Consider the following 27,812-nt stretch of genomic DNA (forward strand, 5'->3'; position numbering starts at 1 on the left):
AGGAGCCCACTCACAGCCCATCACCCATCGGGGACAGTGAAGGCTGTTCACATCTCTTGTTTTTTGGTCTCCAGGAGTCTGGGTCAGGAGTCTTGTCCAGCTGTAACATTCCTCTCTCAACCACTACTGAATTCCTCGGGGATGATGGCTGGACTAAATCCTGATCAGCAGAGTACGAAGAGCATTCTGAGTTAATTAGGAGAAATGAGGCTGATGGCTTCGGGGTTAGTTTCTTGCCTGAGTTTTCACAGTTGGACCTTTTCTTTTGAGCAAAAGAGGTTATTTTCTTATAGAGATGGCTTGCCTGGGAGGGTGGCCAAATCTGTCCTCTGGGGAGCAAAACCCTCTCTCTATTTGACATCTTTATTGAGGAATTTCTCAAATATAACAGAAAATGACACCAGAGGGAATTGAAACCATGATGAGATCCTTGCTCAACCCCAAAAGACTGCTTTTAGCATTGTAATTACTTGAAATAGCAGTAGTTCTGTTTGAAAAATATTATTCCAAACTCCATGCAATTGGACATAAGAGCAATATTTAGGCTAATAGAATAAGATTTTTTTTCATCTTAAATTAAAACCAGCAGTGGATAATTTTTTCCCGTCTCCACAAAGCAAGGGTCCTTTTTCTCTAAAGCCATTAGTTCACTTAGCCAGATGTTTTCTTCGACCCCAGTCTTTACCTTGACTTACTGAAAAATATGTTTCTCAAGTTGCTCATGGTTTGAATTTTGAACTTGCTTCTCAGCACTTTTTCCCCCCATGAAGAGAAGTCATCTGTAGCCAGGTCCCACAGAGAAGTTGTTTTATTAACAAGATGGCTACTTTCCCGTTAATGCTCATTGAGCACCTACTGTGTGCCCACCCTTGTGCTAGGTGGGCAGTTCTACTTGGGTGAGATGAGGGAGCCAGGCTGGAGTTTGTGCCACACGCCCAGAGTTGTACAAGACGCTGTGTTCACGTTCCCTCAGTCAGTCCTCACGGTGTCCACAGGCAGAAGCCATTCATGGCCCTTTTTTATGAATGAGGAAACCAAGGCTCAGAGAGGGAGGGTGGCCTGCACGAGGCCACCCAGCCAGTAAGTGACAGTGCTGGGACCATTTGCCAGCCCAAGCCTGTGAGTCGCTGACCAACCCCCTGCTCCACAGTGCCCAAACTAGCACCAGCTCGGGAAGGCTGGCCAGGTTCAGGAAAGGGTTGGCTTCCCTCCCTGGGTGTTAGGGACGTACCCCATATGAGCTGGGGAGTCATGGAGGACATCCAGAAATCCCAGCATCTGCCAAGCCAGGCAGGTGGGTGGCGTACCAGGGGCCAAGAGGGAGCCCCTGGCTCCAGAGAGTTCCTCCCAAGGGCACCTCCTCCCCAAAGCCAGTACTGCCTCCCCTGGCCAAGGCAAGAGCCTGCCACCTGTGTAGGAGCTTTGTGTCACCCTGGAACTTCTTTCAGGCTTTGGCCTTACCCTGTGTGACTGCAGAGCCCTGTTCTTCCAGAACTCACTCTCTCATGGCCTCCTAGTGCGTCTGCCCACTGGCTCATGAGGCCCCTCACCAGGGCCCTGTCAGCCTTTCCCCCTTGCTCTCTCCTGGGCCAACCCACTGAGCCACCCAGGCGCCCCACAGATTTGCTTATTTTCTGCCCTCTGGCCCAGCCTTCCTTAAACCCATGGAGTCCTTCTGCACATCCCTGCTGTTCACAGCTGCTCCCAGCAAGGACCCAGTGAGGTCCTTCTTGTCACTCACCTGCCTTTGCACTGGAGTCTTCCATGACCATATTGTATGCACCACTGCTGTGGCTCTCTACTTTCCCCTGATGGCAGAAATTGTCTTCTTCATCCCCTGCCTTCCTCCTGAGAGCCTGGTGCAATGTCTGGCATATCCTAGGCACATGATAAGTATTTGGAGAATGAGAAAATAAGCAAGTCTGTGGGGTGCCTGGGTGGCTCAGTGGGTTGAGCCTCTGCCTTCGACTCAGGTCATGACCTCGGGGTCCTGGGATCGAGTCCCTCATTGGCATTCTGCTCGGCGGGGAGCCTGCTTCCCCTCTCTCTCTGCCTATTTGTGATCGCTCTCTGTGTGTTGAATAAATAGATTAAAATCTTTAAAAAAAAAAAAAGGAAAGAAAGAAAATAAGCAAATCTGTCAAGGTGTCTCATCATCTGGGCACTGTCACTCAGCAGACGGCGCACTGGGCTCAGGGTGAAGATCAGGGGCATCTCTGTCAGGACTCCCGGGAGCATCAGAGAGGCAGAGGTGTTCACGACTGCGAGGACAGGTAGAAGGGCTGTGATAGCAGTGACGCCAAAGCCTTCCACCTCGGGTTTACCTGTTTATTCCAAACAATTCTGCAGGGCGCCTGCCGTGGGCCAGACGCGGTTTCAGGTGGGGAAGAGACCAGGGAGTGTAAACGAAGCCACCAACAGGCACACACGTGTGAACTCCAGCAGCCGGAGGGCGGGGGGACTGTGAACACGCCGACACGTAGCTCAGGAAGGGCAGTGCAGTCAGGGAAGCTCCAGTGGAAAATACTGACACGACGCGATGAAAGATGACGGGGAGAAGGCTGGGGTGCCGGACGGAGCAGCGCTGCGGTCGCTAGTGCTCCAGAAACCACCCCGCCCTCTGTGGCACGAACTGCCATTGAAGTCAGCTTTTGGCCTCCACGGGGCAGGAGTTCAGACGGGGCGCAGCAGGGACGGCTCATCTGCTGCACGGGGTCGGGGCCTCCGCTGGGAAGACGCCCAGGCTGGGGAGGACTTGACAGCAGGCTGGAATCATCTGGAAGCATCTTTGCTGATGTCAGGTGGTTGATGCTGGCTGTTGGCCAGAACGTTCAGGGCAACTTCTCCATGTGGTCTTTCCACACGGGTCGGTGTGGGCTTCCTCGTGGCGTGGCCACTGCATCCACGAAGTTTTACGGTCCAGCCTCAAGCCATTACAAAGCTTCGCCCACCTTCGAGCAGAGGGGACAAGAAGACAGGGCCTCAGTGAGGAGGAGGAAGATACCTCTAGAAAATAATAGGGAGGACCTTCCCTCCAGGCAGAAGGGAGAGGACCAGTGAGGTGGCGACACACTCGGGGAGTCTGAGAGCAGGTCAGTGTGCCTGGAGGCCGAGAGTGAGGGAAAGGGACCAGAGATGAAGTCAGGATGTAGGCAGGGCCTTCCCGGTTCTAGAACGGGGTTGGGATTTAATTCTAAATTAGCTGGGAGCCATGGGAGATTTTAACTAGGAATTGACCTAATCTGATTGACATTTTAACCTAAAGGGATTTGCTTTCTGGCCCCAAATTGGGGATATATTCCAGGGAGGAAGAGGCAGAGACCCCTGTGGTGGTCACGGTCAGGGTCAGAGATGGTGGTGGCTCAGTCCGGAGTGCCAGTGATAGAGGTGAATACAGATGGTTGAATTCAGAATATATCTGAAAGGAGAGCCCACAGGAATTGCTGATGGGTTCAGTGGAAAAGGTAAGAGAAAAAGAAACCAACACCAACTGCTAGGTTATTGCCTGGAGTGCGTGGGTGGCTCAGTGCTGTGGCTCGGGTGGGGAACCTAGGAGCAGGACAGGCTGGAGTGGGAAGGGGCAGACTCGAGAGCCAGTCTGGCCATGTTTCATTTGGGGTGACCGACAGCCATCCCAATGGAAATGGGGTGCCTGTTCAGAAGTTAGTGGAGTCGTCAGGTCTGAGGCAGGGGGATGTGAGAGTCTGGAGCTTCTAGATGGCGGTAAAAGCTGGAATTCCTTAACATCCGTTCCTTTCTTGAAGATTTCACAAGCACCTGCCCTGAGCTCACAACTAGGAGTTAGATGACACAGGCCCAGCCCTCAAGGAGGACGGGGAACCAGCCTGCCCAGCTTTGAATCCTGTTTCCATCGCTTACTCACTTGCTGGGTGACCTTGAGCAAGTAACTTCACTTCCCTGGGCCTCCGAGTCCTCCTCTAGCGTGGGGAGCTACCCGCAGAGCTTATCTGACGGGTGAGGCAGACACTGAGTGAGATCAGCTACGTGAAGCACACACCCAGTGCACGGCCCATAGGGGGCCGGACGGATGTGAATTACCTAATTTCACTCATTCCTAGCGTGTAAAGTCAGAGTACTTTGCGAAGACAATAGATGTGCTTTCTGAGCAGGCAAAGATGCCGGGCTGTGCATGAAGCCCCTTGGGGACCCCCCCCCCCCCCCCCCCGTTCCACACGGTGCTCCTGCCCACCTCTCCTCCCCACCCTCCTGGGGTCAGAAAGCTCTCCCCTTGTCTCATGTGGATTCGGGCCCCTGCTGTTGACACGGGTCCTGTGGCCCCAGAGCTTCTCATCCCAGCTCTGCCCCATACCCATTTTGTGAGCTTGGATACATGTCACCTATTCCTCTACCAAGTAGCACCATCCTGGTCCGTGCAGGTCAGATGAGGACATGGACGTGCAGGTGACAGTGCAGGCCGCCACGCAGAGGGTTAAGAGGAGAGGGAGAGGCTCTCGGGACACGCTGAGGGGGCCCAGGAGCCCAGCTGCACACGTCGGGGGAAGTCCCGGCGGGCTCCGGCAGCCGGACCGTCCCTGGCAGGATGAAAGGGTCGTGCTGCCTGGGCCCTTTTGAAGGCGCCCCTTCTCATGCCAGAGGACAGCTGGAGACAATGTGTTGCTCCTTCAAACCCCTAATGAAGGCTCTAGTTGCCTCTGTTTATTTGTCTTTATACTTCCAACAGCTCAAATGCGTTTCTTGCTGGGAAAAAAATGCCAACCATTTTAATGTAAAACTAAACCACATCGGACAGTCATATACTCACTCCATAAACACCAGTGTTTTCTCAGGTAAACTCCAGAGGTTTCTTCCTGCTGTCTTTACCTCTGCCCCCACGCCCACTCTCGGCCCCCCTTCAGGCCATGTGCACACCCGCGGCTGGAGGGATTTGCCGTGGAGGCACGAGCGGGGTCAGGCCCGCTTTCCCATCCTGCCCAGGTTTTTACCACTGTTCCTCTGGTGGAAATTCTTTGGCCTGAGGAAAAGGAAACCACTGGGCACTTGTGCGTCTTTATAAATGGGCTTCTTGCTTTCCCCAAACCACCACCAGACCAGGGAGATCATGGAGTGGGGGTGGGGAGGGGCTTGATGGAGACCTGGGGCGTTTTCAGGGGTAGAGTGACCTTCAGTGGCCTCACGCCTACAGCCAGCACAGGATGGGGACAGGGAGGGGTGCGGGAGAGCAGAAGGGGCAGGTGGTGCTGGGCGGAAAGGCAGTATACCAAGTCTGGCCCTTTTGGACCACGGACTTGTCTGGGGGCTTTAGAAAACTCCCTGCGTCTCCGTGCCTCAGTTTCCCCACCGGGTGTGAAATGGAAGGATGGGATGTGACCGTGGTTTTCAGATTTCTAGGAGCAGTACCCGTAGTTTCAAGCAGAATCCTGCAGTGGTGCTGCTGCTCAGGCTGAAATGGGAGGCAGGGCTGGCAGGAAGTGAGAGTCCTGCTCTCCGGCAAGTACCCTCCCTCCGCCACCCCTGCCCACTGCTGGAAGACCCCTCAGGTCCTGCAGCGCTGTTTGGAACCCCTAGTGGGCTGTGGTGCCAGAGCTCCTCTCTCTTCGGTATCTTGTGACTTGATGAGTTGTTGGCATGGCATGTTCTTGAGGACAGGGGCCAAGCCCTATGCTGTGTCCTCGCCTCTGCCAGACGCGGTCCCTGTCTGCCTCTGTCTTATTTCTCAGAACTGGCATCTCCAGCAGACCAAACAGCTTTCATCCCCCTAAACACACCACCCTGTCCTGCTCGGCAGCGTCCTTGCCCCGGCTCTTCCTTCTGCCCCAAACCCCTCCCCATGCTGTTTTGGTTGACTGCCCCTCGTCCCTCAGGACTCGGTTCAGGCATCAGCCCCTTCCAAGGGCCTTCTTTAAGTGGCACACTCTTCCGCTGGGTGCCCACAGCCCCCACGCTTGTCACTGGACATCTGAGGTCTCCCTTATGGCCTCAGGAGCTCCAGTGGGGTCAGGCTCTGACATGACTTTGCTCCTTTCGCCTGGCCCAGCACAAGCTCATTTGTGTGATGGAGAGATGGCAGGTGGCTGGGGCATGGGACAGAGTGCCTGATGCCGACCTCCCGGAGGAGCAGCATCTGATAGCGGTGGGCGTGCAAACTGCCACAGGGGACAGAGAGCATCAGCACCCTCAGAGCTGCAGAGCCCCACTGGGGAGGACTAGCAGCCTGTGTGACGACAGCGCCCCGTGTCCCCAGCCTCATAGCCTCATGCCCGACTCCTGCTAGTCTCCGTTCCAGACCAGGGGTGATGGGGACTTGGCTCCTGGCTCTCTTCCTAGCAGTGTTTTGGGGCTAGCTGTCTGCTCTCTCCCCAGGGATAGGGCTATAGAAATACTGCGAGGTGGTCTTTGTGAAAGCACAGGGGGGCCTGGTCGGCATCCAGAGCGGTGCTGCCCACCTCCTTCCCGCACTCCCTCTGACTGGATGTTTTGGGCAGGGACTGCATGGTTGCCCTTCCTGTGGGTATGACTGGGCCGAAATCTCTCATCCCTCCTCCTGTGCCAGCCCCACCATTGACTAAATCTTGATTCGGTGGCTTGAGGAAGAAGTCCCACCCTGTCCCCGGGCAGAGCATGCCAAGTGCTTGAACAGCAGAGAAAAACACCGGGTCTCAGAGGACAGGACAGGCAGGCAGACGCTCTCCATCTCGTTTGCAGCCTGTGTGCCAGGGGTTTGGTGAGAACGCGGAGAAAGAAATAAAAAATAAGTGTCTGGTGAAGACTCTTTAAAAACACCCTACCACCAAATTATGCGTCCCAAACCAGAGATGAGCCGCGTGCCTAAAAGAGGGCGTAGATCAACATGTGTGAGTGACCCAGAACCTCTAGTCCGGCACCTCCTCTGCCCGCCAGCTCACTTATTTTGGAGCAGCCTGGGCCCTCAACGGGGCTTGGGGTTACCCTGGACGTTTGTTGGGCCTTGGCTGCCTCTGGACAGATGTTGCAATGACCCGTCTCCCCCAGCACCAGCCCCTGGCTGTTTGTGGTGGCCATCAGCCAGCCCCATGTATGGCCTGCTGCACCAACCCGCCCTGTCACCTACCTCGTACCCACCGCATGTGGCTAGAAATAGACAGGCTGGCGGAGACGCCTAGTGCCCAGCTGGCACACCGGTCTGTGGGCAGAGGGTAGCCATGGCAGCCGCCCAGCAGCTTGGTCGGGGGCTTTAGTCACCTCACAGGCTGCCTTCATGGGGGAGAGGATCCCATAGGCCAACTTGCCCTCCCCTGGCTCAGCCACTGGCCACCAAGAGGTCAGACGCCAGTGCAATCATTTGGGACAAGCTTTCGTGGCGGTCCCCCTGAGTGGGATTTTCTGGGGGCCCCTCTTGCCATTGGAGCTCACCTCCCAAGCCCGGCAGCCGGCCCCTCCTGGTCTGGGCTCTGCCAGCCTGGTCTTGGTTCACGTGTGTATTAAGGCTCAGCTGGGGCACCTCACAGCCCTGTGCTCCCCTCTGCCTGGAGAGCTGGCTGTCTCTCTTGCCTGTCCTGAGCCTTCCAGGTCGTCCTTCTGCACATCTTCCCCGCCCGTCCAGGGCTCTTGCCTCCCCGCCTCCTTTCGGATTGCCGGCAGTCGTAGTCCTTACCACGCAGAGTCGAAAGTTCTGTTTACGTGTCCATCTTCCACATGTGTGACGATTATACAAGATATGCTCAGCGAACTCACTAGGCCAAACAGAAGGTAGCTGCCCAGCTCTGCAGTTTTCCTGTCCCAGCGCTCTTGCCCAGTACCTTCCGCACACCATTCTGACGCGGTGTGCTCACGGGCACGCACTCAGGTTTGCACGCTGCTTTCCCGGGGTTCTGCTGACCCGTAATCATCTGGCCAAGACGTGGGACTAGAATCAGAGCCCAGGACAGGAGAGCCGGCAGCCTGCGAGTGAGCGCTGCTGCTGCTGGGGCGGGCGGGCTGGTTTAGAAACGCCGGGAGGGATGGTGCGTGACCACTGGAACAGCTGATGCCCCTCAAGTGCCCTTATCTGCCAGGTCAAGGGGTCCGGAGATGATTTCCATGGGATGTCTGGCCTCAAGGAGCTCTAGGCTGTGTGCAGGAATGTTTCCAGAGTGCTGTCCCCGATGTAATTAATACCACACCCAGCACAGGGGACAGCTCGTCTACCAGGAATGGCTGAGAGGTCACCAGGCGGGGGTGGAGATGGGGAAAAGGGAGGAAGGAACAGCTTGTGCAAAGCCTAGAGAAGCTCAGCCAGGTAGGAGAGGGGACTCAGGAGAAGAGGGAGATGGATCCACAGGGGTTTCTGCCGGCTAGACGCCCTCCGGGCCTGAGGCGTGGAGCTGTGTCCCTGCAGATGCACGCGTGTCGGGGGTGATGGTTGGCCACGTGGTGGGTACAGTGTCAACTCAAGCCTGGCCCCCAGTCCCCTTCCACAGCCGCCAGGGCCCCGCCTGCTGCTTCAGCCTCGCTGCGCACACACATATGCACACGCACGCTTGCACATGCCTGCGTCCACCCCCGAACCCACCTTTCCCCGCCCTGGTCCTCATGTGGCTGAGGGAGGGGCTCCCCTACACCTCAGTGTGGCCTCACGAGCCTTCTCACACGCAGCCCTCAGAGACCCCAGTCAGTGGTTCACCTGCACCGATCTCCCCTCCTCTCTGCTCCACTGGCCGGACCGCTCCCTGCGGGCAGGCCTTGACCACATGTTCGCCGTGTCCTTATTGAGAGAGAGCGCGCACATGGACAGACTGGCGTGGCTGTGCACCCGCGGGCCTCTGCGGGCAGCAAGGGCGCGAGAAAGTGATTTCAGCAAAGGCAGCGGCCAGCACAGGCACACTGCATGGGGGCAGACCTCGCAGATGAAGGCGGTCCAGCCAGGAGTGGTGAGAGGGGAAAAGCTATCAGTCTTTGGCCTGGGACCCTCCCTCGGGGAACCCATCCGAAGAAGAGAATCCTCCTACGGAAGGGGCTACGGCTGCCCTGTGTCCCTCATGGGGACTTTAATTAACAGAGCGGAATAGAGACGAGTGCCCCGAGGGCCGGGGCAGGGGGTCCCCTTTCCCCTGGACCAGCAGCAGGTGAGAAGGGCACCGGGACCGAGTCCTGCTAAACACCCTAACTCGGCTCTCAGTGAAGGGTGCAAAGGTCCCCTACGGCGTGACCTGCCTGCGCCAGGAGAAAACCGGTGCATGAAAAAGATGAACAAAATAGGTGTCGTAGCTAGAATGTAGGGCTACTGATCCATTGTTGTCTCTGTTTTTCAGAATTCTTTGTGAATTCAGAATTTTATTTTGGTTTTTTCTTTTTATCTTTTTTAAAGATTTTATTGATTTGACGCAGAGAGAGAGATAGTGAGAGAAGGAGCACAAGCAGGGGGAGTGGGAGGGAGGAAGCAGGCTTCCTGCCGAGCAGGGAGCACAATGTGGGGTTAGATCCCAGGACCCTGGGACCATGACCTGAGCCAAAGGCAGACGCCCAGTGACTGAGTCCCCCAGGTGCCCTGAATACAGAATTTCAAATAAAGCAGTTTTATTGGGCAAGTGATAGGGAGCCATGCTAGGTCCTTGAAGGGACAAATACCATGGAAAGGAAGTGGCCACAAGTAGGCTAGAAAACATGGGGTTGGCCAGGGGTTGGCCTGGCGATCTTTCCAGTACTCTAGCCACCTTCAGTGCCCCCCTTTCCCATGAAGCTCCCTGGTGCCCACCCTCACCCCTCCACGTCTACCCTCTTCCAGCCTCTCTACAGCTTTCTGAAGTATGTTGACTTTGTTGGCACAAAACTGTTTCTCACCCTGTTGTGGCTGCACAGCCCAGCCAGAGCCTGTTAGCGAGGACCCACTTAGTGCGGGAAGGAACGAGCCAGCTCCCGGCAAGCCCGGTTAAGGAGCCAGGGCAGGGTGGGCAGGAGGCCACGGGACCGGGACATGCTGGGGGCCCCACGTTCACGGAGAACTCCCGATGGCGCTGACGGATGTGTGGAGGACACAGGTGGGAAGAAGGAAGAGGCCGACAGTTTGGAAGGTGGAAGAAAAAGTAGAGTCTAACTGGGAAGAATCAGTCCAGAATTCCAGGCAGAGCCGAGACCGGGAGGCGCATGCTGGGAGTCGGTCATCTGACCTGGCCGGAGCGCGGCAGGAAGGGCTATGCCGGCCGGGTGGCGTGGGGAGCTCCGAGGCCCTCCTTGGTTCGCTGGAGTGTCTCCCAGGGCGGCGCGTTCCCTCTGGCCACCCCATGCATGGGCCTGCGGAGGCAGCCGCAGCCGCAGCCGGCGGGGCCTGTTTTATCTCTGAGGATGCTCGCGCGGAATCCTGTCAGAGCATTTCCCCTGTCTTTTCTCAGAGCGTCTCTCTTTGGTCCCAGGATTTGTTTGTTTGGTTTTCCTCCCCTTCTCTCTTTCCAGTCCTCTGTTCTTATCCCCATCAAAAGAAATTTTTTAAAGTTCCAGTGCCTCCCACAGATGTCCAACCAGGATCATGCCCACAGCTGTGCTGTCAGAGGCCCAAGGCTGGAGGGACGGAAGTGTCCAGTTCCCAGCCTGGCTCTGTCCCTGACGCGCCACGACTGCGGGCAGGCCGTGCGCCCCTCGGAGCTCCCGGCTACACACGGCCACTGCCTCGGGCTGTGGCTCAGTGACACTGAAACGAGCGTGCCCGGCGCCAAGCAGGAGCCCAAGGGGACGTGGCTCCCCTTCTGTCCCCGGCAGCCTCCTCTCCTGGCCATGTGCTTGAGATAAAAAGCTGCTCTTGCCAGAAGGGACAGAGACGAGGGTCAACAAAAAATCTTTCAGGGCGTCCCGCTGTCTCCCAGCCAGTATCCTCTCTACCTGCTTCCCGCTTAGAACCAGTTTCTTCAGCTGAGGACTTTGTCCTCATACCCATGAAGGCACTGACACAGCTGGGCCGGCTTGCCGGGAGTCCTGCCTGGCTTCACGCATCTGTGGAGGAGCAAAGCTCACAGGCTGCTAGGATTCGAGGAACACCCGCGCCCCCTCCATGCTGACCTCACCCCCACCGGGCAGGGCTGAAGTAGGCGAATGAGTGAACACAGCATCTCTCTGACCAGCCCCCCCTCGCTTTCCTGACGGGCCCATGGCCTCCACCCTACCGTCCCGAAGACTGGCACTCACTCTCCCTGTTCCCCTGGAGCTGCCCTCCTTGACTGGATCCTGGAGCTCGGCCTCCCCAGGCAGCCCCTTCAGGGCCACACAGGGCATCCTTCATGGGCCAGGCCTAGCACCGGAGCCTCTAGGCCAGAGCTGCCACCCCGGGCACATTTTGTAGTTGTCAGTCAGTCACTTGGCCCACAAACGTGACTTATGTGCCTCGTGCACTATTTCAAACCGTGAGATACGGCAACACTCAAGACAGCCAGGTCCCCCTTCTTGTCAAGGACTCTGGGCTCCCTGGGGACCAGGGAAGACAGCAGGGAGATGGCAGGGACAATGGGATGGAGCAGCTCCGCGGCTCTGCTGGGGGGGGGGGGCTGAGGTCTGAGTAAGGAGGAGCCAGCCCTGCCAAGGTCAAGGAAGAACATTCTGGGCGGAGTAGCAGCAAGTGCCAAGGCCTCCAGATGGGAACAAGACCACTGGGGTCAGGGGACGTCGGGGAGGCCACACACGGTAATTGGCTATTCAGGGTCTTTTCTGGTTCCATATAAATTTTAGGATTATATGTTCCATTTTTTTGAAAAAAGTTGATGGGATTTTGATAGGGATTGCATTAAATGTGTAGATTGCTCTAGGTAGTATAGACATTTTCACAATATTTGTTCTTCCAGTCCATGAGCATGGAATGTTTTTCAATTTCTTTGTGCCTTTCTCAACTTCCTTCACAAGTTTTCTGTAGTTTTCTGTCATACGCGGCAGTCGGGCGAGCAGGGAGGCGGCCAGTACGAGGTGGGGACCATTCACTTGGGCCTGGTCGGCCAGGGAAGGCCGTTTGTGTTTTATCCGAAGCCAGCAAGGAACAGGGCATGACACAGCTGGCTGACGCTCTCAGAGGAGGTTGTGTGCGGTGGCGGGACCAGGGTGGCAGGAGGGAGGCCCGTGGGGACACCACCGCCATAACCCAGACCAGAGAGGAGCGTGGAGCTGGGCCTGAGGGGTGGGGGCGAGGAGATGTGTTTGTGGGCTGAGCTGACAGGACTGCACCTGCTAACGGGATTCGGGATTCCCCGCGGGGAATGGGCAAGGCAGGGACCCTGGCTGACTACCAGGTGTCGCAGCTGGAGTGTCGGTGAGCTGTGCTGCCATTGGCCAGATGGGAAGGCTAAGGGCGGAGCCAGGCCTTGCTTGGTTCTGTTCTGTTCCCATGGGAGGTCGAATTAGCAGTTCAACAAGGGCTGCATTGGGTTGGTCATGCCTTTGGCAGTCTGAGTGCAGGCCGGGGGTCAGCCGTTGATGCCGACGCCTGAGGCTGGCGGAGCAGGCGAGCCCAGAGCTGTGTGCAGTGCTGGCAACTAGGCGGCAAGAAAAGCCACAGGACAGGGTGGCCTCTTCCGGAGCAGAGCCCGCCAGCGTGCAGCTCCCAGGGCATAGTGCTTCCTGAGGCGGCCTTAAGGAGGTCGTGCCCATAGAATGCAAAAGTATCTTTGTCGCCATCCAGCAAGGGGCTGGTACGTGCATGTTTAAAGGACTCTCAGAACTCAACAGCAGAGAGAGGGACAATCCTGTGTCAAAGTGGGCCAGGGACTGGATAGACACTGCCCTGAGAAGGACGCATGATGGACAGCAAGCACGTGGAGAGACGCTCCACACCGTCAGTCAGGGAACTGCAAATCAAAACCGTCATCAGCACCGCCTTGCACCCCCAGGATGGCTCTAATTTTTGAAAATGGGACAACAACAAGCGTTGGCAAGGGCGTGGAAACTCCAGAGCCATCCTGGTTTGCTGATGGGAACGGGAAATGGTGCAGCCACGTGGAAAGCGGTTTTGACAGTTCCTCCAGCGGTTACCCATGAAACCACCATGTGACCCGATGTGCTGCCCCTGCGTCTACACCCAAGAGGATTTAAACATGTTCGCACAAAAACCTGATTACGATGTTCACGGCAGCACTCATCACAACCGCTGAAGCGTGGAACGAGCCGCAGGTCCATCAGCTGGGGAATGGGTCGCTCCCAACAGTAGAATACTATTCAGGCGTAAAAATGAATGACCCGTGCTTCACCATGGATAGGCCTTGAAAACGTCATGGTATGTGAGAGAAACCAGACAACAAGGAACACATGCTGTTTGGTTGCACTGACAGGAAATGTGCAGAATAGGCCCATCCATAGAGAAAGAAAGTAGACAAGCAGTTGCCAGAAGCAGCAGAGAGGGGAGAATTGGGGTTGCCTGATCATAGGCACAGGGTTTCATTTTGGGGTGATGGAAATGTTCTGGAATTGGATCACGGTGATGTTCGCACCACCTTGTGAATGCACTAAAAACCACTGACATGTATGCTTTAAGATGGTGAATCTTACATACTGTGAATCATATCTCAGTTAAGTGGAGAGGCGCCTGGGTGGCATAGTCGGTTCAGCATCTGACTCCATTTTGGCTCAGGTCGTGATCTCAGGGTCGTGAGATCAAGCCCCACGTCAGGCTCTGCGCTCAGCCAGGAATCTGCTCGAGGTTCACTCTCCCTCTGCCCCTCCCCACTCAGTCTCTCTCTTTCTGTAAAATAAATAAATAAATATTTTTTTTAAAAAAAGTCTTTAAGACTATGTGGACAAATAAAATAGGTAGCATGTACAGGGAGTGGGGTTTGTCCCACACCCCAAGGAGGCCACATACAAGGCTCTGTGTCCAGTTCTGAGGATAGGCTGGGGTCCCCAGGGAAGGGTGACAGGGTGGCTCGCTAGCCCACACCTGTGTCAGGAGGGAGCGGTTCCAGAAGCTGAAGCTGCCCTGCTTGGAGACCACAGGCCGAGGGCTCCCTTAGGATGCGGCTCGTTGTCACTTTTACACTCTGGAAGGGACCTTACCATCCCCCAGGGCAAGTTCACACCTGCAATTCTCTGAAGCACTCACAGTGGCCGCGCTCACCGGTTGGGGACATTTGTTGGTGCTCTTTGTGTGCCAGGCACCGTGCTCAGTGCTTTACCGTGTTCTTTTCTTTAATCCCCGGTACAAGTTAGGGCACCTATTATCCCTTTTCTGTAAAGAAGGAGACCAAGGTCCCAAAAGGTTAAGCGACCTGCCCAAGGTCACACAGCAGGTTACTCACTGAATCTCGTACCCCAGCTGGTAAGGCAAGGATGAGCACCTGACGGTAGCGGTCACAGGGAGACCCCATGGAGACTCTCGTCAGGGGGAGTGGCCAGCGGCATCTCCAGTCCTTAGGGGCAGTCAGGGCTGCTCCCTGATCTCCGGAGGACCACGAGGCAGCTGCTAGGATTGAAGCTGGGGCCCAGATGAGGGATGAGGCAACCAGAGTGTCAAGGCCAACATCTTCCGCAGAGCTATGTCCTGTTGTGGGCTGGCTCCTCCGGTCTGGACATGAACAGTGAGCTTGAAGGTCTGGAAAGGTGACCTTACCTGTCATGTGCCTGACCTCTGGTTCCTAAGCTGGTCACAGGCCCAACCCGAGGGGCTTGGTGTCAGAGCAGGACCACAGTGGGAGACCCCGTGTCTCCCACATCTGGCTGACCTGCTGGAGAGGCAGGCGCCCCAGAGAAGGCCCCAGCTGATGCCCAGACCAGGAAGCGGACAGGTCCCAGGGGATCCCAGTCGTACCTCCCCCCCTGCCTTTGCCAGTACCTCTGACAGCTCAGGGAGTGTCCTGGATCTGGCAGAACCCAGGCCCCAAAGCTCTAAGACCCATGTGTATTTTACCCGAAATCTCATCCATCTGGTTCGCATTTATTTACACTTAACTCATCAAATGCAATTTTGCAAGAGCCGCTCGATAGCCAAGAGGCTTTTCTGCCTAAGACTCCCTTCTGAAAGGGGCCAGGGAAGGGCTGCGTACTCAGCCCTCAGGGACCAGCAGGGAGCTGTCAGGGTCGGAGGTCAAGTTTGGTTCTTGTGATGGACCGGGGCCTCTACCTCTGTTCTCGGACCCTCAGTGGGGTCTGTGATGCCGGAGCTGGGCGCAGGGTCTGACACATAGTAGGCTCTTGGCAGCCAGGAAAACATGGGTGGGGCCCACGCAGAACACAGAGTCTCTGTTTCAAATCGTGAAACGTTCGTGGGAAACACAAAGCAACCAAAGCTGGATCCAGAAGTAATTTTTAGTTATTATAAATAGCTGAAAACCTGGATTCTTGGCCCAAAGTAGGACAAACAGCCAGCTATTAATAAAAATAAACACTAGCACCTTGGGCCAAAAAGCAAACCTCAGGGCAAACCACAGTCCTGCCTGCAGAGGCCTTCCGGAACCGGATCGAGCTGCAGCGTGTTGGTGTCAGCTCTGGAAACCTCGCTGGGAAGCGAGTGCGGCCATCCCAGCGCATGGGCCCATCCCAGACACGGCCCTCTGGCTGGCCTGTGCCCGTGAGCGATGGGCATCCCCAGCAGAGCTAGGCAATAGTCACAGCTGGCAGCTCTCTCCCCGACCCGGCACCCACACCTCCTGTCAGGCCTACAGCGTCAGGGGGGCTCACCTGACCCCAGGGACTCTGTTTGGACTTGGTCTGTGGTGCCAGCATGGTCACCTTGGCCACCGTGATTGGGAGGGGTGGCCGGAGGCCTGGAGGTCAAGGAGGGGCATGTGGACTATGCCTCTGGGTGGGAGCTGCGGCGCAAGCCAGGACGGTGCCGTGGTCACGGAGGCAAACAGACGGGCAAGGCCGTAAGGAAGTCGGCAGCCTTGGTGACTGCCCAGGTCGGGGGTGGGGTGGGGGCTTCTCAGGCCAGAGTGGCTGGGATAGGGAGCAGGTCTGGAGTGAGGCCCTCTTTGACACCCTAGTCTCCTTCCCTCCCTCGAACCTTCTATCCGCCTTCAGCTGTTGGCTGAATGAATGAGATGCTGGGCCTCGGGCTAGAGAGCAGCCTGCCCAGAGCAGAGGCCATGTGTCTTCTATCCCAGAATACCTCGGGATGATCTGTTTCTGAGGGTGTCCCCGCAGCCCCACCAGCAAACAGCTCCCTGAGGCCGTGACCAGCCACAGTTCAGCTGCCCCTCCCCTCCCCTGCCTGCACCCTTGCCCTCTGGCCCCGCCCCAGCCCAAAAGAGGGGCTCTGCCAGTCATCATGGCGCAAAGGTGTGTGTGTCCAAGAGGGGAGCACGGTCCCCAGGGGCGGGCAGGGAGGCAGCTGCAGGCCAGGGCCTTGCAGAGAATGATCTGGCTGGTCCAGGCGCCCGTGATGGAAGGCCACACAGGACCCTCACAGAGCAGGGGCTTTGCAGTCTGGCTGCCACAATACATCCCCCCGTTCCTCCGTTGCCAGTGAAGAGAGTTTCCCACTGTGAGCCCAGAGCCTGCCCCCAAACCCACAGGGCCTCCTCTCTGCTCTGCAGCTAAGTCCCTGTGCCCAGGAGCTCCCTGACTTCTGGGAATATTCATTCTGCTGTGGCCATAAAGAAAGAGGGAGGACCATGAGCTTCAAGCAGGGTGCAGAGAAGGAACACCTTCCCCGCACACGGGCTCAGCCTCTGCCCGAGGCCGCACTGGCTGATGGTGCTCGGGCTTCTTCCCCAAGCAGCACTGATGGGAATGGGGGTCAGTGGGGTCCAGACAGAGCCAGGGTTTGTGAAAGCCTTTGGGGTCTCCTCAACTGGGGGTGTGCAGGCCACGAAGCTTTCAGAGCTCCTCTTCTGCCCAGGGGGTCACTGGCTCTTCCCCACCTGTGCTCTATCATGCCCACAAGGCTTTGCTTCCACAATACCTCTCGGTCCTCCAGCCTTATGGCACGAATCTCCCTGCCCTCCTGGGCCCAGCTCGCCATTGTTCTCTGTGCTCGGGGCGGTCCCGCAGCAGCTTGGTGAACAGGGACTTAACGGAGATATTCACTGACGTCCGGCAGCTCCTGGGGAGGGTGGCACATAGCAGGTGCTCAGGGTCTGTAGAGGGAATGAATGAACAAAATCATTTCAGGTGAATTTTGAAGGTAAGGACTTCAGTCTGGAGGAGGTGGGAGAGGGTACCCCAGGAGGAGGTACGTGCATGCATACGAAGGCGAGTGTGAACAGAGGGTATGTTCAGAGAACAGCAGAAGTGGGTGCCACTACAGGAGAGATGGCACGCTGTGGAGAGCCTTGAATGCACCCCTCTGTGTGCCCAGAAGGAACCAGGACGGCTGTCTGCACCAGGGGACTGGCCTTGTAGCTAGTGAGCTCCCCATCGCTGGTATGTACAAGCACACAGGTGCCATTCAGTTTATCCTGCTAATCCTTAGTGCCTACTCAGTCTGACCAGCCACTGGGGTCGGGCATATAGGGGAGACTCACGTCTCTCCTCAGCCCAGAGCAGATACAGGATGACCAAGCCCAAGGTCCAGGGCAGGGCAAGTCCAGGCATAGGAGGTGAGCAATTTCTGCTGGGCACCAGGGAGACTTCAGAGACTAGGAGTTTGGAAGACATGAGCACATAAGATCAGGGCTGGTGTATTAAGCAGAAACACCCAGGAAACCAACTCTGGTTGCCATGATTGGACTTAAGTGTCCTCACTGAGAGAAGCCAGATCACAGAAGAGCAGGGAAAGGCTGTGGACCCGCACTCATCTGGCTTCAATTCCCTCTTCTTCCTGTTTTATAGCATTAGGCATATCTCTTCCCGTCCCGGAGTCTCCATTTTCTCATCTGGGAATCTGTCTGGTAAGAAACATGCCCCCGGTATGGAGCTCTGGTGCAGATCTGTGAAGACAGACCCTATGTGCCCCACTGATGAGTCCTAACCTCTCTGTCCAGGCTGCCGGCCCTGTGCAGGCGACCCCGGTGCTCCCTGGTAGGGGCGTGGTGGGAGGGGACTCCCCCACCAGGGCCCATCCTTGCACAGAACAGTTCCACGGGACGCCGGCTGTGTACCTCCTGCAATCTAGGAGGGCTTTCCTGGGGGAAGCAGTCTGCATTTCCTCCGCAGATGGGGCCTGAGCACCTGCCACAGGCCACGAGCCAGAGCCAGAACTCAGGTTGTCTGACTCCCAGATGTAGGCTCCCTCTTGGCCATGGGGGATCTCTCATCCCAGAGTTTTCTGAGTCCTACAGGGGCCAAGGAACAATGTGTGCCCGGCTGCCCCCTCAGGAGGGCTGGGGGTTATGTATTTCCCATAGTGCTCTGCCCCAGGTCAACCGAGCCTCCCCCAGGCCCATGGGTAGCCGTCTCATGGACCCAGCCCTTCCTGCTGGCCACTCTCCAGACTTCACTGTGAGTGCCGTCGGGGGGCTGAGCCCTGGGGCGTGAGGGGTGTGAAGAGGGCATCAGGCCCTTCATCCAGCCCCTAGAGAAGTTGGTCATGACCACGGGCTACCCAGAGGGATTCTGAGACCGTGGTTTCCTGCCCAGCTTGAGGGAGGCGTGTGTTTGGTCCACTGTGGAAAAGGGTGCAGAGGGGGCAGCCCCCTCTTCCCTCCTGCTTAATCTTGGGGCTTTGTCATTTAGGAGTGGGGAAAAGAAATGTTTACACGGCCTTGCATTTGTTTCAAATTATTCACCAGTGCTGGAGAGTCATTGTTCCCGGCTAGTGTAAACAGCACTGTCCCAAGGCCCAGCGCTCCGCCCGCTCATTGAAGTTGTCGATGTGCAGCGTCAACAGCTCTCTGGCTCCCGGCTCCCAGGGAAGTGGGGAGAGGGGCCAGGCCAAATGGGTGGCACTGGGGAGCTCATTCACGGTGGGGTCCAAGTAGTGTTTTCACACCATGCATTTGGCACTCAGGGCCTCTGTTTAGTTTGGTTTCCGACTGAACCTTTGCTAGAGCTGGGGAGGCTGAGGCACAGAGCAAGGAATGTGAGAACCACAGGAAGAAGAACAAAGAACGTGGTTCGAAGAGGACTGGGCTGAGTCCCACGAGCAGATCTCACCTTTACACGTGTGCCACCACACGTGCCTTTGTGGGGCGTCCCTGGGGCAGAGATGGGATGGAACCCCAGGCATGCTCTGGCAGGCTGGCTCTGGCTGGGCATGTGCATCAGGGGTTCGCAGACACGTTCAAGGTGACCCAGCTCCAGCCCACATTCAGAAGAGCTGGTTCTTCACAGGCGTAGTCTGAATGTGCTTGCTGGCGCAGCTGGCTTCGGAATGGGGCAAAGGCTCGTGCTCAGAAGGGGACAGCAGGTTCAAGTCCTGCCTTTGCTCCGAGCAGCTGTGCGACTTTGCTCAAGTGACTCTGGCCGTCTGTGTCTTGGTGCCCTCATCTGTACAACGGAGGCATCCGACAACCTCAGGGCATCCCCGTCGGGGCGGCAGCGAGGATGGAGTGAGCTGGTATCTGTGAGGCCCATGCGGGCACGTAATGAGTGCTTAAGGGATGTTCGCTTTGCGTTATTGGTAGGATGAGCAGAACTTGGTGCCCGGATTAGAGCCATTCATGGTCTAGTGCAGGCAGGGGACAGATCCCCGGAGGCAGACACTACTGAGGGGGAGGGGAGGTGCCCCCCAAGGGTGACACTGGCACTGGACCTTGAGGAAGCCCTCACTAAGTCAGAGACTGTGAAGTTTTCAGAATAATCCTTCTCTGGACTTCCCAGCTCCCCTGGGAGCGCACACACACACGCACGCGGTCTCTTCTCAGCAAGAGCCACCTTCCCCATTTTAGCTGTAACGGTTGGTGGCTTTTAGAGTTCAGAGCTCTGCCTCCCTCCAGGCTGCCACACAGCCGACATTTGAGCTTGCCGGAGAACAACAGCCTGCCTCAGCCCTGACCTCAGAGGCAGCCGTGTGGTCTCTCGGGTGGTGAAGCGGGCTGTCATCCCTAAGCCTCAGTGGGACCCAGCTGACACCGTTCCAGAGCTGAGTCCTCTTCTGGTTCAGTGCAGGTCAGTCTGCCTGGTTCTTCTGACCTGGGCAGATGTGAAGAATATCCACATTCTTTTCGTGCCAGCACTAAATGATAGCTGTGTTTAAAAGAACCATATGAAAAGCTTATTGTCAAAGTGTGTGTGTGTGCGCGTCTGTGTATGTGCGTGCTGGGGGGGCAGGGGATTGGCTAGAAGCAGCCAGTAGCTCACCTTGGCTTTGTGGTTTCATGTTTTTGCCTATTAAAATGACAATACAGACATGGCACATTAAGGTTCAGGAAGCCCTTCTTTCATTAAACAAACTGACAGTGTAGGGGGTTAGGACTCTGGTAATTGAAACATGCTGTTCTCTTGAAGACCAGGACTCCATAAAGACTCTTTTCAGCCAAGAGCAGCCTTTGTGCCAGCGGCCTCTGGTCAAACTGAGTGTCGGCCCTGAGCTGTGTCTCTCCCGGAGAATAGGAAAGACTAGTCGGCGACCTTCCGTGGCTGTCTTGGCAGCCAGAGCTTAGGGCCTTTGGAAGACTTCCCCGTTCTCTAGACTTTTGAAATCAATTTGTGAGGCAGGCAGGCTGACCTGTCCTCTTGCCTCTCCCTGGCAGCCAGATCTTGTGTTACTGGTCGCGAATCTGAGGTGCGATTGAAGAAAGAGGGGGCATTAGAGTTGGGTTAGAGAGGCTCCGTGTGTTGGGGGCAGGCAGCGCCAGTTGCACAGTCTTCCTAGAGAGGGACAGGCCAGCAGTGTCAGTAAGATCACAGTCTAGGAGCCAGGCTCCCAGGTGGGACCTCCAGACAGGTGACTTGGCCCCTCTGGACCTGAATTTCCTCATCTATAAAATGAGCTACTACCGGAATCTGATGTACGGGGTTGCCATGAGGGTTAAAGGAGTTAGGACAGGTCAGATACTTAGAATGGCAGGGGTCACACAGGATGCTGAGGGTCAGTTAGCATTAACAGCCATTGTAACTCTCTACCTCTATGGAGTAACTCCGTGGAGTACTGTTATGGAGTACCGTGTAGAGTATGTCCATGGGGTACTACCATAGAGTACTGCTGTGGAATACTGCTAGAGAGGGTCACCGCAGTATAGCTCTGTGTGGTGTCGCTGTGGAGTATCACTGTAGTATGCACTCTGAATGAAGTAACACATTCAGTACATCCAGGGAGTATCAGCATACTATGGCTCTGTGCCAGATCACCGTGGAGCACCTCTGTGGAATATCACTGTAGGATAGCTCTGTGCAGTACCACACTGGGTACCTCTGTGGAGTATCACCATAGTATAGTGCTGTGGAGTACCACATGGTGTACCTCTGTGGAGTATCACTGAGGATGCAGCTCTGTGGAGTACCACACGGGGTACCTCTGTGCAGTATCACTGTGTAGTGTAGTGTAGTGCTGTGGAGTACCACAGAGGGTCCCTCTGTGGAGTACCACTGAGGATACAGCTCCATGGAGTATCGCATGGAGTATCCCTAGTTCTCTCTGTGCAGCGTTGCCGTGGAGTACCTCTGAGTGTTGCTATAGCATCGCTCTGTGCAGTACCGCCGAGGAGTACCACATAGAGTACCTCTGTGGAGGGTCACTGTAGTGTCGCTCCGGGCAGTGCCTGCTGAGCAGCCTGGGGAAACTGATCACATCCGTGTCCCTCTCTGTGTCCTTGCAGATGTGGACGAGTGTCAGGACAACAACGGCGGCTGCCAGCAGATCTGTGTCAACGCCATGGGCAGCTACGAGTGTCAGTGCCACAGTGGCTTTTTCCTCAGCGACAACCAGCATACCTGCATCCACCGCTCCAACGGTGAGTACTGCCCGTGCTGACCGGGCACCCCCGCCGCCCCCCAGAAACAGGCGGGCCCTGGAAACTTCCTTCCCCGCGTCTTGATTCCGGGGGCCTCAGGGTCCGGGCAGGGAATTTTGGTGGCGGCCTGAATGGCCGTTTTGTGCTTCTGGTGTTGGTTCTGCCCGGAGCTCCTCCCAGCGCCACCCGCCGCCCGCCGCGCCGCCGCGCCGGGGCTGTCGGTGTTCCCGGTGTTTTTCTGTGGAGGTGAGGTGGGGCCACGAATGGGCAGATGTGACCAGAGAAGCTGTTTTCCTTTCTGGGCTGAAGGCCGGCTGTGGCCAGGAGGAGTGGGGCCCCATCCCCCATGGTCCCCTTCCCCAGGGTGAGCTGGAGGCCTGACCAGGCCGAGTGCCAATTTCTCGGTCCCTGCATGTTCACCGGGTCACCGGCCAGCAGAGAGTCCTTGTGGCCGGGAGCCTGCTGCCGTCTGGATGCCGGAGTGGGGGAGGTGGCGGGCTGGCCGGAGTGCCAGAGGAGCCTGGGCACAGCCCCAGGCTGGGACGGAGCCTGGCCTCCAGCCAAGGCCAGCAGGTGAAGGCCTTGGTTTCGGGGGAGGCTGCTGAGAGTTTGGGCCCAGGGCAGCAAGACCGTGAGGTGAGACAGCGGGCCAGAAGGCAGGACCCACGTGCCTAGAGGAGAGGGGCTTCTAGGTGGAGGGAACAGCATCTGCGGAGGCTTGGAGGCCTATCCCTCTGAACATAAAGGCAAGGTCTGGAATCCTGAGGCGGGCTGTGCGCCATAGCAGAGCAGGCTGTGGGCGAGGGCAAGAGCCCGCGCTCCTGGGGCCTGGCCTTTATGTGTGGTCAAGAGAGTGATGGTTTTAAGTTACCCGTTTTTTTAGTCAGTACTTTTTAATGAAAACAAGTTGGCCAGAAATTTGTCATAGAATTTTAAGACCCATTAAAACAGAAGTTTAGTAAGGAAAAAAAAAAAAAGAGTAGATGGGGACAGAGGCCAGGACGGCCACATGGCCCCAGCCTGAGCCCCGTCCCCAAGGAGGAGGTGCTCGAGGGGCCTGGCCTGCGATCTGTGGCACCGGCAGGAGACCAGGGAGGGGCTCACAATGAGAGGGGACAAATCCTGGGCTCCGGGGCAGCCTGATACATGTGACCCAGTTCTGCTGCTCCCGGCCGGGGAAGCCCCTACCGCCCTGAACCCCGAGCTTCCTCACCCACAAAGTGGACATGCGGCGCTGACCCACGGGGGTCTTTGGACGGTGGGGCTGGAGCTCAGGAGTGAGGGGTGCCGCGCACTAGAGCTACAGAGGCTGCAAGGCGGGGCTTGGCGGGTGTGCTTGTTACCAGAGAGCAATTCCTGAGAAAGAAAAGAGGGAAACTCTTAAAAGTACAAAAGCCCAAGGCAAAGAAGCAAACTTACTTTCCTGGCTGCCTTTCGGTACTTGGTGCTTGTTTAGGCAGTTTCCTCAGAGACAAGACCGGCCTGGTGGTCCCCAGTGTCCCCAGAAGGACACGAAGACTGAGCACTGTGGCCCCTGGCCACTTGCCGCAGCTGCCTTGCATGGACCTCCTGGCAGCCCGTGCCCGTGAGGCCACCCTGTGGGGCTGTGGGGCTGTGGGGTCGAGCTGCCCAAGAGGAGGACCCGGCGCCCAAGTCAAGTTTTATAAGAAGCAGATTTATGGGGAAGTGAGTGAGTGGTGGTGGTGGTGGTGGTGGTGGTGGGAGGGGGGGGTCCCGCTTTCATCAAGGAGGGGGTTTTACAGGGGGCTGCTCTGAGCAAGTCCCTGAGGCCAGGTTGGCCTGAGCTTCCTTTCCAGCCAGGTTGTCCGTGCTCTGTTTCTTTGAAGAACGGCTTTCCCACGAACAGGGCTCCAGGTGAGGTCGCCAGGCCCCTGCAGGAGAGGGGGGCGCGCGGAAAGGGGAGCCAGTGCGATGTAAGATGAGAACCCACAGCTGTGTCCTGTTTGTGACCGGGGCCTGGTCTGGCCTGGAGGCTACAGATGCCACCAGACAAACCTCAGCATCAGCCAGAAGAGTAGGGTGGGGGGCACGTGACAGTGTGGGGGCAGCGACACAGGCTGCTGTTGGGTCCTGTGCTCACACCGGGCCAGGCCCTCGCAGCGACCTGGTGAGGCAGGGATGTTATAACCCTGGGACAGGTGGGGAAGACAAAGCAGTCAAGTTAGGAGCCTCGCCCAAGGTCACACCATAGGGAAGTGGCAGAGTCAGGACTCCGGTGCAGGTGTTCAGCTGTGATGATGGGGCTGGTGAGGAGGAAGGAAGGAAGCCGGAGGAATAGACAGGAGTAGGCAGATGCCACATGTGAGCTGGAACCAGATGACCGGCAAGACCAGCCATGGGAGGAGTTGGGGGGGGGGGGGGAGCATGCCAGACAGTGTGTGTGCAAAGGCCCTGGGGTAGGAATGGACCAGGCTCTGGTGAAAAGCAGAATGAGGGGTAGGGTGGTGGAGCACCGCGAGCCAAGGGGAGGGGAGCCCAGGATGAAGGGAGTCTGGCAGGGCCCAGACCCCATGAGGCTGGTAGAGTGTGGGTAGGAGTTTGGATCACATGCAGAGGGCAGCCCCAGGAAATGTGCTGGTGGGGAGAGTGGAGGCCTTCAGAGCATCTCAGATACTGGACCTCAAATTACTTGTACAGGGAGCCTTGAGGCCACATGCCTCACCCTTCCCAAAGGCGCTGGGGAGCCAGATCCTGAGCCAGGAATTAAGATTTAGCTGGAACACAGATGTGGAGGCCTCAACCCTAATCTTTGTTAACCAGCACCCACCAGCATACTGGTTAAAGAAGTCCCTTTTCTTATGAGGATTTTTGTGTGACTCTCCCAAATTTTATTATTTTTTGAATTTTTTCTAAAGATTTTATTTATTTGTTTGAGAGAGAAAGAGAGAGAGAGAGAGTGTGTGTGTGTGTGTGTGTGTGTGTGTGTGTGTGTGTTCAAGCAGGGGCATGGCAAAGGCAGAGGGAGACTGGGAGCCTGACGTGGGGCTCGATCCCAGGACCCGAGGATCATGACCTGAGCCAAATGAAGGCAAAAGCTTAACCCACTGAGCCACCCACGTGGTCTACGAATCTCTCAGTTCTTAAATCTGGGCAATGAGTCAGTCTAAAAAGCAGCAGACACCATCTTGGATCCCTCCTGAGGGACAAGTGGCAGCTTTTCCAGGGTCCCCAAAGGCTGTGTGGAAGGTCCGAAGAAGACGCTAAGTGCTCGGCCCGCTGCCTCCCTCCTGAGCCTCCACTGGCTGTGACAATTGCCCACCACAACTGTGTGTCAACCAGAGAAACGACTGTTACAGAGCTCGAAATCAGAGTGTCCGGGGTGCGGGGACCCAGCTTTTTCTGCACCTAAGTGTCCTCTGATCCCTGTTGCTGCTGGGACAGCCTGTGAGTCCAGAGCCATCTGGCAAATCAGACTTCTCGTGTCACCTGACTCTTCCTAATGCCCGTCAGCTTCTCGGAGCCTCCCCAGAGCAGAGAGAAACGCACGAGGGCTGGTTCTGATTAGAGGGGCCTGGATGCATGAGCAAGGTCAGCCGGGGTCAGTCTAGGCTCCTGGCCAAGAAACAAGGGCGTGGGACTCGGCCCTCCTGAGCGCCCCCACTTCCTAGGCACCAGTGCAAGCCCTGGCCTGAGGCACGTGGATCTGGCCAGGCTGAGGCTGGGAGTTCTAGGGTTTCAGCTGTGCTCTGTCTGCACCGGCCATGGGACCTCGGCGCAGCCACTCCTGCCTCTCTGGTCTCCTCCTCTGTAAATTGGGACCAGTGAGCCCCCGCAGGCAAGTGAGGGAGCCACTAGGGAGATGCTCTGAAGCAGGCAAATGCAATCCCTTCCCTGGGGTGGCCGCTCCCAGGCAGCTTCCTCCGATCTTTAGAACTCAGGCTCAGTTTGGGGAGACAGCTGTCCCTGTGTGCCAGCACTGGGCAGGAGGGGACATGGGTGCTGCTTCTGGCACCACTGTAGCCTGAGTTTGCTCCCACTCAGCCTTGGCCGCCAGTCCTGGCCAGTCCTGGCCAGTCCCAGCCTGCCTTGCCACCTTGGTGGTCGTGTGCTCTGGGAGCCTCTCCAGTCCCAGAGTGGATGGGCCACCGAGGAGCCAGAACCTTCTAGCTCTCTCTGTCCCGTGCCTGTTCTTTATTCTTAAATTTATGTCACGTCTGTGCTCCAAGAAGGTATTGCCTCCTGGATGAAATTGTCTCTTTCCTCCCAATAAAGAATTCTTTCTTTCGGTCTAAGTAGCATTGGCTTAAGAGGAGAAGGTGCTCAGAAAGGCACGGGTCTGATCAGCAGGGAGTCTGCAGGCTGCGTTTCATTCATCCTCATACCAGGTGTCTGGCGGGTCCCTGAGTGCCTCCTTCCCCATGTTTGATGCACGGGAACGGGCCTCAGGGCAGCTGAGCTTCTGTGCCCCCTCAGAGCCCGAGGCCCCCGCCGAGCCAATGCCAGCCTGGCACTCTCCCCACAGGGGCATCACGGGTTTACCTGAGTGCCTCCAACATTCCGGTTAATACACCTCCGAGCCTGTTTCAGTACAGCTAGGAAACCTCTTGCATTCCTCATGCAATGTCTCACAGAACTCAAGAGTTGGCATCAAGGTGACCCTGACTCCAGCAAAAATCGGAGGTGCAGCGTGGAATAGGAAAGTGCAGCTTGCTTTATGTTAAATGACGATGCTGATAGCGTGAGCTTGCATTTACCGCGCGGTCACTGCCTGCCAGACATCGGCACTGAGCACTTGTCATGCACGAGCTCTAAGTGAGCCCATTTTCCGGAATAAGAAACTGAGGCACAGAGAGGTTGGGGAACTTGCCCAAGGTTGCCTAGCCGTCGCTCTGGCAGTCTGGCCCTAAAGCCCAGGCGGACTATGCAGAGGGTTCTGACAAGGCTCAGCTGGCACAGGCTACGTGAGACCCAGGGGAGGCCCTGAGGGACAGCAGAGACACCTCCTCAGTTGGCACCACCCGCAGGTCCCCACAAGGGAGCATTCCCTATGGCACAGGTGCTTTGCGAAGCATGGAGGGAATGGAAATTTCCTGAAGCGGCTCACCCACTGGGGAAGCAGCCCCAGTCAGCCTTTACCTCTTTTCTGTGTAGTTCGCAAAACCTTTATGAACTGGGGTTACCAAGACAGCCACTCCCCTCCGGGCGAGGGAGAAAGCTCGTCAGTGTCTGTCCCGGTGCGGAGTCCGCAGACACCTGGGCTGCCATGGCAGGTGTCAGCCGTTCCGTCCTGCTGCTGCGCAGTGGGTCTCACTGAGAAGACCACGGGGCCGGGGGTGGGGGGTGTTCCACGCGCCCACATGGTCGGAGACGGGGCTCCGGGCTCGCCGGGGACATGCTTGGGCTTCGCACCAGCTGTCTGCCTCGTGGGAACCTTATCACTTGTTTCGGAGCTTATAGCTACGAATGGTTGCCTTGTGCCAGGATGGCCTCTGTTAAATCAGTCTCTTAGAGCTCGACATGAAATAGTGTTGGAGTCTGTTCGTTTCATCTCCAAGTCTGTGAGGGTAAATACCCCAGGGCAGCTGAAGACAAAACAACAGGTTTTTTGTGGGGTTTTTTTTTTAAGATCTTATTTATTTCTTTGACAGAGATCATAAGCAGGCAGAGAGGCAGGCAGAGAGAGAGGAGGAAGCAGGCTCCCTGCTGAGCAGAGAGCCCGATGTGGGACTCGATCCCAGCACCCTGGGATCATGACCTGAGCTGAAAGCAGAGGCTTTAACCCACTGAGCCACCCAGGCTCCCCAAAACAACAGGTTTTTTTTTTAAACTTTTTATTGTGAAAGAGTCACAGATTCATAAGAAAATGCAAGAATAGTAGAGAGAGGTCCCATGAACGCATAGCCCCGTCTCCCCGCTAGAGAGCATCTTCCGTCTCTGCAGAGCAGCACTGGCCCGGGGAGCTGGTGTCTGTACTGTGTGCGCACGCCGTTCTGTGCCTCTTCCTGGGTGCAGACCCGCGGAGCCCCCCTGCACTCCGCAGTGCACATCAGAGGGGCGCCTGCTGGCTCAGTCACATATGGAGCTCGTGACTCTTAATCTCGGGGTCGCGAGTTTATGCCCCACGCTGGGTGGAGAGATTGCATCAATAAATACAGAATCGTTTTTGAAAAGCATTCCCAC

General features: G+C 56.7%; 1 protein-coding gene across 2 annotated transcripts in view; it reads left to right on the forward strand.

The window, feature by feature from the left end:
* SCUBE1 (signal peptide, CUB domain and EGF like domain containing 1) overlaps positions 1-27,812 on the forward strand; it is a 132,804-nt gene that overhangs the window by 28,955 nt on the left and 76,037 nt on the right. For both annotated transcript variants that reach the window (XM_059404574.1, XM_059404575.1), the window contains exon 4: positions 21,537-21,671. In XM_059404574.1, the coding sequence (XP_059260557.1) occupies positions 21,537-21,671 (135 nt within the window). The remainder of the gene's footprint in view (positions 1-21,536; positions 21,672-27,812) is intronic.

Source organism: Mustela nigripes, chromosome 6, assembly GCF_022355385.1.
Source record: "Mustela nigripes isolate SB6536 chromosome 6, MUSNIG.SB6536, whole genome shotgun sequence".
NCBI classification, from domain to species: domain Eukaryota; kingdom Metazoa; phylum Chordata; class Mammalia; order Carnivora; family Mustelidae; genus Mustela; species Mustela nigripes.